The 16,477-nt window shown below is 40.1% G+C and overlaps 1 protein-coding gene across 2 annotated transcripts in view; it reads right to left on the reverse strand.

The window, feature by feature from the left end:
• Nucleotides 1-285: 285 nt before the first annotated feature.
• Nucleotides 286-16,477, reverse strand: part of SH3PXD2B (SH3 and PX domains 2B) — a 121,035-nt gene continuing 104,843 nt past the window's right edge. For both annotated transcript variants that reach the window (XM_072630976.1, XM_072630977.1), the window contains 4 exons: nucleotides 14,226-14,452; nucleotides 11,789-11,838; nucleotides 10,686-10,811; nucleotides 286-2,745 (listed from right to left, as the gene is read on the reverse strand). In XM_072630976.1, the coding sequence (XP_072487077.1) occupies nucleotides 1,213-2,745; nucleotides 10,686-10,811; nucleotides 11,789-11,838; nucleotides 14,226-14,452 (1,936 nt within the window). In that variant the 3' untranslated portion in view covers nucleotides 286-1,212. The remainder of the gene's footprint in view (nucleotides 2,746-10,685; nucleotides 10,812-11,788; nucleotides 11,839-14,225; nucleotides 14,453-16,477) is intronic.

Below are 16,477 nucleotides of genomic sequence, written 5' to 3' on the forward strand. Positions count from 1 at the left end.
GGTGAGGGGAGGGCTTTGTGATCAGTGTAGAAGTAGGAACATTTAGAACCCTTTCCTCTTTTGGGAGTCAAATGGCTCCATTGCCCTAGCATGCACTGGCTAGCTGTCAATTCCTATTTTGGGCCTTTCTTCCTCTATTCCCCAATTAGAATTGGGCTGCCCATGAAAGACAGGTTCCCATATCTGAACAGCACCACACTGAAATAAAAAGGTGGCTGATACCAGCTCTAGGTAACCCTGGGATAAAGTGATGTCCAAAGTATGTACTGAATGCTGTGCTGCCTGAGGGTAGGTATCACCCATCTAGGACATAAAGCTTTCTCAAGAGTGCAAAAACAAACAAAAAAAAAAAAAGAAAAAAGAAACAGGTTTAGCAGACTTCTGTCCTTGTCCTCTTCTACTTCCATGGCATGTGAGTAAAGATTGTTCCTCACCAAGTCAAATATGACCATAACCTTAATGAAGGAAAGACCTGTTAAGATTAGAAAAAGCACACAGGCCCTTTTTTGGCAGCAGGTATTTCTGCAAATAACAAAAATGGGAATGAGTAGCTTTTAGGAAAGGTTAAATGGAGAAGGTGAATTTGGGTCATGCAAAAGGGGTATCATAAGGTCTATCCTGGGACACTGGGCCTGGCTTCATATCTGATCAAGGCCGATTAACTTTTTGGTGCTCAGAGGTCTGCTGTGGGATCTGGTATCTCAAGTGCCTTTGCTAGTTACATTCTGGATACCAGCATAATCTGGGAAAAGAGTAGCTCCTGGTTGCTGGATGCTATGTGAGAGCTAGTGGATGAAAAGCTACTAGGTGGGTTCCAATAGGAACCCATTTCCCCCACTTAAAGCAGCAATTCTATGGGTAACTAAAAACATTTAGAAGGGACCTTGGTCTCATCCAACTCTCTCATATTATAGATGAAGATACTGAGGAATAGGATCAGAGTTGGCCATTTGCCCTGGAGACCACCACTGAAGATGCACTGAATCTCTAACCAGAGGGACAACTGCCAAGGAACTGAATTAAATTGCATTGAGTTTGGGGGATGCACTCTCCATGATCATTCCTGCTTAGGAATCAAGAGAAAGCCCAACGCACTCTGGCAACTTTTCCTTTTAAAGCCTTGTAGAAAATGATAAGTTAAGAAGCTAATTAAATACCCAGGTGAAACCAATGGAGAGCTTGGCGGGATGGATGCTACAAGGACAGTGGGAACTATGGCTTCTTTCTTAGATAGTTGGAAGGAATCCAGCCTTCCCAAGAAGGCGCACCACTTAGGACCTGACAGAACCACCAGCCACTGCTATTCTTTTCACGTACTTCAAACACAGTCCCCTCCTGGAAGCCACTGGTCTCCTCATCCCCTTCAAAGTTGGCCATAGCCACATATAATGTATCTTTGGGGACTTCCGCAGTAGGGAGAGGCATAGCAGCTGGCTTCTCCCTCACTTCTCCTAGCTTGGTTGCTGCTTTTGACCCGAGCCCACTTTTTGCTTTGACCTCTTCTTGGCCTCCTGGGCCAGGTAGGAAAGGTTTGGCCTTTGGAGGGACAAGCATGGGTCGGCCAAGAGCTGGAGCAGCCTTGACTTCATTCACCTCTCGATGTGGCACTTTGGTCTCAGGAAGGGGCCTGGAAGAAGAGGAGGTTTTCTTGGGAGGTGGTGGCCTCCGAGGAGGTACTACTGGTCTCTGCTGTGTTGACTCTTTGGGAGGGGTAGGGCTACTTTTAGGCATAGGATCAGTCATCTTTGCTGGCCTTGGGGGGACTTTAGAAGAAATGTCCTTTGCCATGAGACTGTCCTGTTTAGGTGTGAGCTTGGTGTCTACTGTGGCTCGCTCTAGAGGCCTGATGGAAGTCTCCCCTGAGGGCAAACTGTTGCTGAAGGAGACATCATGAGTAGCACTTGGGTGGTGATTTTCCTCTTCAAATGACTTCTCCTGAGACTTGGCAGGTCGGAGTTTGCTCCTGAGGTTGCAGATGTCCAATCTGTCCTCAGCTTGAGGAGTCTCTGTCCTGTGGGAATAAGCTGGTTTTGGTCTAACCTGAGGTTTAGACTTCAAGAAGGGGTTCTGGGTAAATGACTCAGGTTTATCTTCAGGCTGTTCAGCTTTGGGTTTGATGATGGGACGGAGGTTTGGCTTCTTTACTTCTTTGGCCAGCACTTTGTGCCCACACTCTAGCCCCATCTCATTTTTCTGCTGAAACAATTTCCCTTTATCTGATTTCAGTTCTGCTTTCTTGTTGTCCCTTGGTGGAGGCATGTGTTTTGGTGGAATCATGGGCAAAATCATTCCAGGAGGCTTGGGGGACCCTCTGAGCTGCTCCATCCTTTGCCGTTCTCTCTCTTGCAGTTCCCCTTCTGATTTGATGATGGACTCCTTCCGTGGTGGAAGGCTGGGTTTCTCTTCCATGTCTGGGTCAGAGATTTCCTCATACCCAGCTGATGCAGCCATATCTAAAGATATATTCCGATGGCCCTCCTTACCCTTCCATTCTTTGGACCAAGGTATGCCACAATCCATGCCGTTGTGAGGTGCTTCAGGCAAAGGTCGAGAGGGGCCGGTGTGGTTCTCCACCATGGCCTCCCCCAGGCGGAGCTGTGTCATTTCATTAGGCAATGGAGCTAAGAAGTTGGGTCTTGAGGCATTGCTTGTCTTCTTGTACTTGTCAATGAATGTTGCTGGGGCCCAGCCTTCCTTATCATCAATTTGGATGTACCACCAGCCACTTAAGTTCTTCTCAATCACCTGGAAAGTATAAAAGAACAGATCAACTTACTAACAATGGCTTTACAACCATCTGACTTAAGGGAGGTTCCAACAGGACCAATATATTAGGAGCTATGTCTTTGGAGACAGTGCATGTGCAGGCATGGAGAAATTCTTAAGAGTCCAAGATTCTGCGGATGCACATGTGTGCATGTGTATGTGTGTGTGTGTGTGCGTGTGTGCACGCATGTGTGTATGTGTTGGTACTTAACTAGAAAGGGGAGATGATGAAATTTTAAAAAATGCTTCAAAGGAATGAGAACTGTTACAAAGCACTGTAGCTTCCAGCCAGTACAGAACTAATTTACCACAGAATTGTCTATTATTTCAATCCCTCCCATGATAATATTTTCAATTCAGTCTGAAAGAAACTTCTCTCTCCATCCCCAATTCCTGAACCCACTTCATATCTTATAATTGATACCAGTGAAGCAATAGGATTTACTTTACATAAATTAACTTAAATGATGTTAATGGAATATCTATTAACAAAAGATACCCTTGTATGCTATGTAGAAAAGTGACCAGTGCCCCAATAATACCGAGGTAAGTAGGAAAAAGAATCCCTTAGCTCTCTTTGGGGCTTCGTTAGAGCAAAACATCCTTCAAAAAGCCTTTTCTGATTCTCTAGAGTGTTAGCGTTACTTTCTATTTATTTTTACACATCCTATTTATTTGTGAACACGTTGCATAACCTTAGTAGAATAGAAGTTCGTAGAGGGCAGGCACTGTCTCCTATATCCGTTTCCCTGGTGACTGGTACACAGTATGCTACGTTATACACTATGTAGCATGAATAAATGCTTACTCACAAACTGAAATAAATGTAATGCATATCAATGTCAATTAATTAGTAGTGAGTAGTCTCATCAATGAACATTTTATTAAACATATACGGTGTGTAAGTCACTGCACCAGGCACCAGAGAGTCAAAGATAAAATGAAGATGAGTTCTGGCTCTCCAGGCATTTATATTCTATTAATTTGATTACATCTTATTAATTTGACACTACTAATGATTAAATGCCCATTGTATGCAAGCAATAATATGTTCTTCCCATCATAACTCACGAGAAGTTTCCATTATTTATTCATTAGGAAGGAACAAATGAAGTTTTTAAACTTGAAAAATGAATATACGGAAGGCTAGAAATAGCATGAACAAAATACATATTCAGTGAATTTCAGTGAGCTTCTATCATTATCCCACCATTTTAAGCATTTCCAGTATTTCCTAGCTACCAATCTGCTGCAAATTTTTACCATAAGCAACACTTTGACTTCCAAATGATGTTACTTTTTAAAACTCAGAAACTTCAAAGGATCCCCTCTTTCTTCCATAAATGCCCTCCCAATGCTGGCACCTAGTTCCTAGTCCTTGAGTCAGGCTGAGATGCTGTTCTAAAGATGCTGAGGACAGAACAGAAAGAAGTAAACAGTGTATTTATGTTAGCAGGACAAGGCAGATTTGGGGCTGAGAAAAGATGCTCTAAATTGTATCAAATCTAAAAAAAACTCCAACACAGTCAATTCCAATTTTTAAAGATATATTACTGGTAATGGAGAGGTTTGAGGTAAATATAAGTGGAATATGACACACTGCACCAGAAGTTGCACAGCAGAAGGAGTAGCAGGCATAGAAGATGTTAACAGAGATATTTATGACCAGAAAAGGATATGGGTCAGTCATATGGAAAAAGCAAGGGACAATTGATGGATAGCCACATACTTCACTGGTGTACTCTTTCAATGTCAGGAGAACTACAGGAAGTCCAGACTTCAAATATATTACAAAGTGGTTGTCATAAAAACTATCTGGTACCAGAAGAAAATACAGAAATAGATCAATGAAATGGAATCTAGACAGCAAGTATAGGTATACCAAAGATTAGTGTCTGATAAATCTATACAAATAAAAACCAGGGGAAGGATTCACTATTTAATAAATGTGCTTGGGAAAGTCAGTGGACAATTTTGCAAAATGGATTTATGCTTATGTCTCACATCATATACAACTGAATTCCATCTGGAAGAGAAACTTAAAACACACACAAAAAACCCAAACTATAAAAAGATGAAAAAAAGGAATAATATATTTGCCTCAGCAGTCGAGGAGTAAGACTTTTTTTTCTATTCAATAAGTAAAAGGAATTTTTGGGACCATATAGAAGGGCTATACTTACAATAAAATTTTTTTCTATACAATTGCACTATGTTAAAAGTTAAAGAACACCAACAGATTGGGGAGAATATTTATGACAAATGTCAGATTAAATATCTGTTATCTAAAATATATGAGGAAAAGTTAAAAAAGTTCCAAACATAATTTCCAATCCAGGATGGATAAGTTCAGTCAGCCAGTCAACAAACATTTATTAAGTGCCTACTATAAAGCAAGCACTGTGTTAAGTGCTAGAATACAAAAAGAGGCAAAAGACAGCTTCTGCCCTCAAGGAGTTTACAATCTTATGGGGAAGACAATATATAAACCAATATAGACAATCTACATGCAAGATATATAGGAAATAATTAAAGGAGGGAGGGCACTAGGATTTAGTGGGGTTGCGTAAAGTTTCCTATAGAAGATGGAATTTTAGTTGGGACTTAAAGGAAACTAGGGAAGATAGTAGACAGAGATAGGAAAGGACAGCATTCCAGGGATAAAGGAGAGATAGAGAAAATCCCTGGACCAGAGAGAATGTCTTCATGGAACATGACTGAAGTGGTATCACTGGATGGAAGAGAATGCTGCTAAGAATAATACTGGACGGATGTATGGGGGTAAGAGGGAGGTAGATTATAAAGGACTTTGAAAGCTAAACAAAAGATTTTGTATTTGATGCTGGAGATGATAGGGAGCCAGTAGGGTTTATTGAGTGGAGGGGAAGGGTAACCTTGTTAGGTCTGTGGCTTAGGAAATTCACTTTAGTAACTGAATGAAGAATAGATTGGAGTGGGGAGAGACTTGAGGTAGGTAGACTCACCACCAGGTTATTGCAATAGTCCAGGTGTGAGTTGATGAGGACTTGCACCAGAATGGTGGCAGTGTCACAGGCGAGAAGGGGGCATATTCAATAGTTGTCACCAAGGTGAAAGCATCAAGCTTTGGAAACAGATTGGATATTGGGGGTGACATAGTTGGAAGATAACGTCTAGGTTGTGTGCTTGAGGGATTGGGAGGATAGTGGTACCTCCTACAGAAATAAGGAAGTTGGGGGAAGCAGGAGAGTTTAGGGGGAAAGATAAGGAGTTCAGTAATGGACATGTTAACTTTAAAATGTCTACTGAACATCCAGTTTGAGATATCTGAAAGGAAGTTAGAGATGTGAGGCTGGAGGTCAGCAGAAAGACTGAGGCAAGATAGACAGATTTGAGAATCATCAACAAAGGGTGGTAATTAAATCTCTGGCAACTGATGAGCTCACCAAGTGAAGTAGTGTACAGGGAGAAGAGAAGAAGGTCTAGGACAGAATCCTATGGGATGCAGAAAGATATATGAATAAACAAGTTTCAAAATAGGAAACACAAACTGTAACCTCACTAATAAATCAAAGAGATGTAATGTAAACAACTCTGAAGGGCCATCTCACAGCCATCAAATTGGTAAGCATAATTTTAAAAAATGAAACTCTAGGGGCAGGTAGGTGGTACATTACATAGAGCACTGGCCTTGGGGTCAGGAGGACCTCAATTCAAATCTGACCTCAGATACTAGCTGTGTGATCCTGGGCAAGTCACTTAACTCTGAATGCCTCCAAAAAAGAAAAGAAAAAAGAAAAGAAACTATGCTAGCAGATTGTAGAGAAACAGATATGGTACATTCATACTTAATGAGCTAGATGGCTCAGTGGATAGACCTCAGGAGCTGGAGTTGAGAAGAGCAGAGTTCAAATCTGGCATCAGACACTTATTAGTTATGTGACTGGGCAAGTCATGTAACCTCTGTTTGCCTTAATAGAAGAAAATGGCAAGTCACTGTGGTATCTTTGCCAAGAAAACCCCATGGATAGTGTGGTCCCCAGGGTCACAAAGAGTCAGATATGACTGAATGAGTGAATAACAACAAAATGCTCATATGTGGCTGGTGGAACTTCCAACTTACACAATCTCACATTATGCAACAAAAGTCAACAAAAATAATCATGTCATTTGACTCATTAATCCCACTGTTGGAACTATATCCTGAAAGTTATTAAAAACAAAGAATAAGGGAGATACTTAAAGAGAGTACTTAAAAAAAAACCAAACAAACCCAGAAGCAACTTAAGTGTCCAACAAAGGGTAATGGTTATAAAAATACAGACTGGCCATTATGAAGCAAAGACATCTAGAAAGAACTTTATGAAATAATGCAAAATGAAAAAGCAGAAACAAAAAACAGAATACCCATTAACTACTGCCATATAATTGGAAAAATGAATTAGAATGGATAAAATATCTTGGCAGAGACATAAAGGGAGTGACTGGAAAATTGTCTTGATACTTTGTGTTGAATTTAATAATTCATTTGCAAATTGCTATTAAGCAAATTTAATTACTGAACATTATACTAATGTTCAACATTTTAAAATTATTTTCTGAATTTGAAACAATTTTTCAAAAAGACAGAACGAGAGAAAGGTCCTCAGAACATTGGGCAGACCTTATTGGAGGATTTGTGGGAAAACAAGGATAAGAATCTTACAAGATTCTTGGTCCTAAAGAGGAGGTATTAGACTGTATCTCCTCTTTGCAGAGGTGGACTATGGGTGTCTAATGAGGTCAAGAAAAAGAAAGACATCAGGCTGGGTGGGAACCAGCAACAGTTACTATTGATAATCACTCTCAGGCTAGGAGGATCCAGATTCTTTTAGGCTAAGGTCTCTTCAGATTCTCACTTTGAGTGAGGCAACGCCCAACGTTGCCTCACCCTAAGTGAGTGCCTCCAAAGACCTTGGCCTAAAGGGCCCATCCTGGGTCATCTCTAGTCATCATGATGAATATCAGGTCTCTGGATTCAGATGGCTCTGGAGGAGAAGTGAGGCTGGTGACCTGCACAGCCCTCCCTTACTCAAAACAAATTCAAGGAGGGATGGAAATGAAAACTTGAATTAGTATGACAGCAGTGGGATCAGAAAGGAAAAGTTGCTTATCCTTCATTTTTGAAGAGGATCAATGATGTCATGAAGGTGATGTCTTGACTTCAGAGTGAGATGGATTTAAGTGAGGCAGAGTTGTATAAAGTCATTGGCCTCACTCTTCTGCAGTCATCAAAATCCAGTGGTTGGACAAAAGTCAAGAGAGCTGGTAATGGCCTGGATGCAGTGGATGCACTTGGAACCTTGGACGTATGACCAAGCTCTAAGTGCTCCATAGTGCCTCCTTCAGCCACCTTCATGGCCTTTGGAACAAATTGTTCTCATATACTCATTATGCTGGGAAAAGTCTTCAAATGCTTGGGACAGATCAATCCTAACTCACCAAGAGGTTTGAGGTCTGTCAGTCAGCCTCAATCTGGTTTACGCCATTTGTCACAATGGTTTTACCCAGGGTTTCGCCACTGCCCATTGAACTGAAGTGGTGGCTTATGTTGTGTTTGTCCTGTGTTCTCAAAGAGGACCATGACATGACTTTGAGTGAGGGAGGGCTGTGCAAAGTCACCACCATCACTTTCTCCTCCAGAGTCAACGGGGTCCAGTGGTCATATATCCATAAGGATGACTGGAGATGGCCCAGGATACAATGTGAGACGCTGGCCCTTTTAGGCTAAAGTCTCTTCAGATTCTCACTTTGAGTGAGGCAATGCCCATTCAGTGAATAGTCCTCTTAAAGAAGTGAGTCTAAGGAAGGCCCCTTTAATAAAAAAAAAAAAAATCAAATTGGGAGGGAAGACCTTCAGGTTTGTGGCCAAAAGAGAAATAGCTACTATTTACATTCACTCTGGGCCAGGAGAGCCCCCCAAAAATAGTCATTAAGTGAAGCTTGGGTATGGACCTATTGTGGTCCAAACTATGAGCTCCAGAGTGAAATGGGTTTAAGGTTTGGTCTTTGAGAAAGAATCTAACCAGTGAACCTCAGGTTAACTAGGAAGCTTTTGGCCATCAAAATTTACCTTCCTTTGGAGAGGAGATGGAGATGGAGAAGGAGAAGGTGAGGGAAAGGAAGAGGGAGAACTAAGTTACTCAACTGGCTGGGTCCCCATTCAGGCAGCTCAGTCTACTCACAGGTTGTGTTTGTCCTTCATTCTCGAAGAGGACCTTGACATCAGGGAGATGATGACAAGACTTGCAGTTGACTTTGATTTGAGTGAGGGAAGGCTGTGCAAGGTCACCAGCATCACTTTCCAGTGGGATTAGAAAGGAAGAGAAGGACCGAAGACATATTTGGATGGAAAAATGGCTACTACTGTGTGAATCAAAGACCACTGGGATGTTTTAAGCTTATGTGACTGAATGAAATATGGAAGTCAGTAGGATAAACCTAGTAAAGGGATAAAGAGGAGTTTGATTTTAAACTTGTACATTTTTTGTTATGCTGAGAAATCCAGATGGAAATGACCAATAGGCAGTTGGAAATACAGGTTGGGAACTTGGTAGAGATTATTAAGAACCTTCGAGGTCTCAGATAATAGACTTTGAAGTACCAGTTAAGCTGCCTATAGGCTATATTTTATAATTTATAATATAATGATTATTTATAATTACAAATACATTTCTCTTTAGGTAAAGACAGAGCTTCCTAGAGGACTTTAGTTTCTACCAGTCAAAGAAAATTATCTACATGGAGGTGTTGCTTACACAGGTAGGTCATGTAATGTGAAGTGATCCTGAGGGTTCTGGTCTCTATTTTGCAATTTACTAGCTATAAAACTTGGCCTTAGTCACCAATTGTGTCTCAGTTTCCTCATATCTCAAATGGGGATAATAGTAACTTTCTTTTGGGGTCAAAAGAGATAACATTTAGAAATACTTTGGAAATGTAAAAAAGTTGATAACAGATATAAAAATGGTATAATTTCTTCCTACTCCTCACACTTCTTCTCCTAAATAACCAGTGGTGGGCACAGATAAGATTTCTTTCTAATGAGAAAATTAGTGCCCAGGCTATCACTGGAACAGAAGCTGGATTTGTTGTTGAAGACTGCACAATCAGAATCAGGGAGTAGGAGCAGTTACCATAAGTGGGTTTGCTTCTTTGTAGAGCAGGAGCTCTCTTAGGCCAGGGATTATGATTTTTGACAGTGCCTTGCACATAAGTTATTACTTAAGGAATGTTTGTTCAACTGTTGATGATGATGGGAAATGATGAACTGACAACAGTAGTTGTCATGGTGCCATTTCTTTCTGCCTACTTCTTATCTGTGATGGTGTGAGAGACAGAAAGAGAGAGAGAGAGAGAGAGAGAGAGAGAGAGAGAGAGAGAGAGAGAGAGAGAGAGAGAGAACCTACATGACAAGTTGTCCACCTGATATACTGTTCTCATATTCTGATGATGGGGAGGATGAACATGATGGAGAGAAATGGGAAGAGGAGGAGGTAGTGGATGGGTGGTGAAGGCTGATTCAACTGTGTTTTTGGAGAGCTAGGTCAATGTATCCTCATCACAGAGTAATGACCATGCCAGGTCCATCTCAAGTGTCACCTTTGGTATCTATAATGTATGCTGCCAAGCAAGGGGTCTTTGTTTTTATTCCCACCTATCAAGGGATTTCCAAGCATATATCTACATAAAATCTCTGAAAGAATTGTGAATACCTTAACTTTCTACAGTCATCAGCAGAGATGAGAAAAAATATTCAGGGGAAAGAGAAATTTCAGGGAATTGTTCAGGCAAGAGGGAAAGAAGGTGAGAGGATGGGAGGGGAGGACACAGGAAGGAAGGAGAAGTCAGAGGAGGAAAAGGCAGGCTGGAGGTAGGAAGGGAAGGTCAAGAACACTCACCTCAACTTTCAGTCCTGCCTGGAAACTGATTCCATCGGGAATAGTTGTCTGGAACTCAGCAATGGTGTAATACTCCTCTTCTACTTGGGGTGGGATAGGGGGTTTTGGCAGGTTCAGGCCTCGAGGCTGATAGAATTAAACACAAAACTAACTTCAATGTAAAGTGCATTACTAAAAAGTTTAAGCACCATAGGTCATTTTGCAGGATTCAGTTAAAATGTGTGTTCGTTTTTTGCTGCTGAAGAAGACCGTGACATCAGAGAAATAATGACATGACTTGCACTCGACTTTGTTTTTGAGTGAGGGAGGGCTGTGTAGGTCACCAGCCTCACTTCTCCTTCAGAGCCATCTGAATTCAGTGACCAGATATTCATCAGGATGACTGGAGATGACCCAGGATGAGGCAATTGGGGTTAGGTGACTTGTCCAAGGTCACACAGCTAGTGAGTGTCAAGTGTCTGAGGTGAGATTTGAACTCAGGTCCTCCTGACTCCTGCACTGGTGCTCTATCCACTGCACCACCTAAAGAGACATGTTGGATTTTTGATTTTATCAGGGAATCAGAAGCTTTTCAGCTGAGTGTATGTGAGTGAAATGTGGAAAGCTAAGAGAACTCTAGGGCTACACTTAACCTTTTTCTTTTTTTTTAAGAAAAAGGAATTAGAAAATTTTCTATTGGTTTGGAGGCAACAATCAGAACATAAACAGAGGAAACTAGTATGACATTAGAGAATCTTTTTGTCCAAAGTTTTTTTTTTTTGTTCATCTTGAGGGGTACAACTTTGTGTATTTTATCCACGGGAAAGGGACCTAGCCTAAAAGTCAAAGCTGTGTCTCTGTCTTGATTTTGACTTTGTCACTAATATCCTGTGTGTCTTTAGGCAAATCACTTACTGTCTCTAAATCTGTTTCCTTAAATGGCAAGCAGGATAATAATGTCTACTATATCTAGTATGAGTATTGTTGGAATTGTTGTGAGAACCAAAGGTAATGATGTCTGTGAAGATGCTTTGTTAAATACAAAGACTCTGTGTTAAGTATAAAAGACTGCCCTATAAACAAGCCTTTCCAATAAGGTTCCCCAGGGCAAGGGTTTTACTTACTATGGTCATGTCTCGTCGAGGAGGGGGTCTCTGTCTCATCTTTGGAGATCCTGTGAAGAAACACAGTTTTATTATACTCCAGTTCATAAGGCAGTACCCACAATTCAACACATATTTATTGCACACCAATTAGGCACAATGCACAGAGGGAAGGTATAAAGCTTAAAAAAACAAAAAAGAGAAAGAAAACAGGGCTGCTGATACTCAAAGAGCCTCATGGAGTAAAATAAGATGTGTACACAAATAATTTTGATGCCAGAGTGTGAAAATATCTTAGATTATTCAAAATTATAGGTTAAAAACTTCAGACTTCATGGAGACAATGAGACTTGCTTTGAGTCTAAAAAGAATAATTGCATTTTTAAATGCCTAGAAAGGAATAGAAGAATCAGTAGGAAATTCACACAAGCACAACAGCTTTGAAAATGTCATGCTGAATTTATTGTATACAATAAGGGAGAAGCAAGCTGTATGTGGATAAGATTGGCAACTACATCTGTGATCCCCTCTTTCTGGAAATGATCATCTTGTGTAGTTTTCATTAAGTTTAGAATAAAAGATTTTAAAGAATGGTAAAAAAAAAACAAAACAAACAAAAAAAAAAACAAAAAAACAACTTCAATTAGGGGAAGAATCAATGATCTCCTGCAAGATCACCCATACCCTTCTTTTGAACTTTCTCAGCTCAGGATCACGCCACTCAACCAACACTGCTTTTCCCCAAAATGAAATAAAGCTTTTGTCTATTCTGAAATGAAAGAGATTCCTGGAATTCCCACTCCAGAAGCAAGGAAAAAGGTCCATTCCCAGTATGTGTGAGAGGAGAAACTGCTGGTCTCTGTAGGTGAAAGGCCTCACCTTTTCCTTCTGAACACCAAGCTTCGAGACCCTATACTGAGAAGGACCATTGGAGATTGGTGCTATGGAGTGGAAAACTCCTCTCCGAGGAGATCAAATTGGAGATCATTACCTAGCAATGTCCTAAGTGGGTGCTACAGTGTATATAAGGCTGATAAGGTAAAACTTGAGGGAAATTAAATTTAAATTTAAAATTTAATTGAAAGGGAGGAGAGAATACCATGCTTTTATGCCTGCCTCTGGTCAAGTCACTTGCCCTCCCTGAGTCTCAGTTTCCTCACATGAGGATGCTACAGGAAGCGAGGCACTGTAGCATATAGATTCTTAGGAAGAACTGAGGCTGACTCTGTGTGACCCTGGAGAAAGCCCCTTATTTTTTTTGGTTCAGTTTCCTATAAATGCCAACTTTACAGAGTTATTGTAAGGATCAGAGGAGACAATATACATTAAATAATTGGCAGTCTTCTTCCTCTTCTCTTTTTTCTTTTTCTCCTTTCTTTTCCTTTTCTTCTTCCTCTTCCTTCTTCTCCTCCTCTATCTTCTTTCTTTTTTCTCCTTTCTTTTCTCCCTCCTTCTTTTCCTTTTTCTTATTATAAAAGGCCTCTGAGGTCTGTTCAGCTATAGGTCTATGATCCACCATCCCAATCTTAACATTAATCCATCCTATGCTCTGACCTCCAACATTCTGAGGTAGATTACTTTCCAGGCATCCTTCTCCCCTTTCCTTATCCTTAACCCTGATCAGCATAGCCAAAGATCTAGGACAACAAAGTGTTTTCTCTGGTCAGTACAGCCAAACTGGACTGGAATACTGGTCCTGATTATGGGGGGAAGGGGGATTCTCAGTAGTTAAAAGTCATAGGTTTAATCAATTAGTCAGCCAGCAAGTATATATGCCAAACACTGTGCTAGGTGTAGGGAAAACAAAGATAGAAATTAAACAGTTCCTCTCCTTGCTGGGTTTACATTCAATCGGATGCAAGAATTTTGTATAAATAGGGCCAGGAAATGGTGGTCAAGAACATAAAAACAAAAATAAATGAGAAGCAGGAAACAATCCATCTGGGATCAGGTACTGCCAAATGAAGGCAGTATTTCTATATGCCCTAGTAAGGTGATGGCCCTGAGTTAAGCTAAGAGATATTTTTTTCAACAACGTAACAACTTGCAGAAATACTTATGTGAAACTAACTAAGACAAAGGACTTTTGCTTCGGTAATGGTTGGAAGTCCTTTCCCTAACTAAATCCTCTCTTCATAAGGCACACAGAAGTTTTTAGATGTGGTCCCTGAAAGGGCAGTGAAATTAGAATAAAACAGGAAATTAGGATTTAAATTTTGGTGCTGCCATTAAGCATGTGACTACTCAAAAATCTCAGTTTTCTTATCTGAAAGATGGGGATAATAATAACAATAGGGTTGTGAGGTTTTGAAAAAATAAGGCATTATAAAATGCCTTATAAAATGCCTATAAAAATAAGTGCATTTAAAAAAGCATTAAACACTGTAAAGTGTAAGTCATGATTAGAACGAACTGGACATGACAAACTTTCGCTTTATCCTGCTGGCAATCCACTCACTTTGTTTGATGTCACCATCGAGTCCTGTGCGACTATCAAACCTTCCATCTCTCTGGTTATTGAGTACATCCTTCTCTCTGCCTGCTGAGTTCTGCTGCCGGGAAATGCCATCCACATCGACCGTGCATGAATGGGCTGGTGACCCAGAACTTAGTTTCTGAGCAAACAGCTCTCCACTGCCTTTTTTCAGATAGGAGGCAGGGGCCCAGCCCTCTTTACCTTGAAACCTAAGAAAAGAAATATCTTCAGTGAGCTCACATCATACTTTCCCTGTGCCAGAGGGGAAGCCTCTCCAACCTTTTAAATTTACCTCAAATGCTAATGCTAGAAGCGTGAAAGGATAAATTAATTAAATGTATGTAAAGAGGTGATAATAAGAGAATAATAAATATAAAAACAAATAATAAAGAGATGATGATAAGAGAAGAAGAGGCAATAGTCAGTAGGAACCAGAAGAATAATCATTACTGCTTATAAGATACCTAATATAGCATAAAAAAGGGATATGAGTCTTAAAAGCAAAAGACATTGGTTCAAGTTCCAACCCTTCCACCATATGATCTGCATGCCTTGAATAGATCTTAAATAAGTAATTTAATTTCTCTGTGATGGAATTTGTTCCCATAAAATGAATGTAATAATACTCAATTTCCAAATTCAGGGCTGTTGTAAATATCAAATTAGGTAATGTGTATGTTTTATAAATTGTAAAGTGCTATAAAAACATGAGCTATAGCTATTATTACTATTACATTATACTTGTAGGGTAGACAGGTTGATCTAGGGCCTGAAGCAAAGCATGTAAACAGGGCTCCCATTCTGGCTTCATTTCATTAAGCTACGAAGAGCCTGAGGTCCTCAGAAATCAGTCTGCTGACTTAACAAAGCCAAATACAAACTGAACAACTGTTGGATTCCATCTGTTACAGAGGTTAACTCAGTCCCTGTAACTGGTGCACACAGAAAGTCACTGTAGGCCTTCCAAATGGCAACCCAATAAATTGGAAGGTGAGACATGGAATTGATCCCATTTGTCCAAGGTGCTTCTACGAATACAGATAATTTGTTTAGACTCAGGAGTGGACAAAATCTCAGATGAAAAACCTGGCTGTATTTTGTTTAAATGTGTTTTGAGATGTTCAAAAGAAAAAAAAAACAGACTTAAAAAAAAACCTGGAATCAGGTCAAGAAGATTAAAACATATTGTATTGAGAATTAAATAGGTAATTAGAGAAAAAGGGTCCTCTTTCATTACGGAGACTATTCCTTTGAATGGAAAAACATAGTCAAAGGATTTTTTGTTCTGAACTGAAAGAATCACAAGCTACCATGGGATTTCATGTTATAAAATTTCAAGTTACACCCTTTCAAGAGAAGTCATATATAGTGAGGCACTAAAGTTCTCTTAGTGGCTGATGACCTGAACTGTGGGCATTATGTCTTGGAAGAAATAAAGTCTTTAGAGGTCCAACCCTGCAAACCTAGACCTACAGGAGTAACAGCTAAACTCACAGCTCTCTCTCCCAAACTTCCCAAACTCTAGTCCAACCCCCAAGGTCACTGCTGACTAATTCTAAAAGATTTGACTTGAGCCAGTTTTATGAAAAGGATAAACCAAACAACTCAAGCAATATATTTTGCTTACCAGCATAACCCGAGCCTATCCTGAGCTCTTCCTGTCCAAAAAACACTAGTCAAAGCTACCATCATGGTGCCAATTCTGGGAAGTAATTATTTTTTCTTGCAGCTGAGGGGAAGTACTATGCCTTCCAGATGCCAACACCCAATTATCATCTTATTTTCAGTCAGCCTTCATATTTTAAAGATGTTAAAAGTTGTAAGGTTTATTGTGTAACTCAACAAATTTAAGCATTTTACTCTGTACCAGGTAATTTGTATAATACTATATAACACATACATGGAAAATAGAAATTAGATGATTTTGAGGTAAGGTTGGATGGTTACTAGGAGTTGGGGGATCAGAAAAGGTGTCATGTAGAAAGAGATGTCTTCTAACATTCTTTTGTGCAAGGACAGACTTCTTTAGCCTTGATAAAGGTGCTAATCAATGCCCTTGTATGCCACCGCTAAGGTACAGGCAAGTAAGAAAGGAAACAACAGGGAGAAAGAAGAAATGGGAGTAAAAGATTTGCAGAAGAGGAAGCAAGAGAGACAAAAGAAAAGAGGGGAAGAAGGGAGAAGAGAAAGAAGAAAGTGGTGGAATGAATTTATTAATATGTCAGCCAGCATGT

Source organism: Notamacropus eugenii, chromosome 1 (genome assembly GCF_028372415.1).
Source record: "Notamacropus eugenii isolate mMacEug1 chromosome 1, mMacEug1.pri_v2, whole genome shotgun sequence".
Lineage (NCBI taxonomy): Eukaryota > Metazoa > Chordata > Mammalia > Diprotodontia > Macropodidae > Notamacropus > Notamacropus eugenii.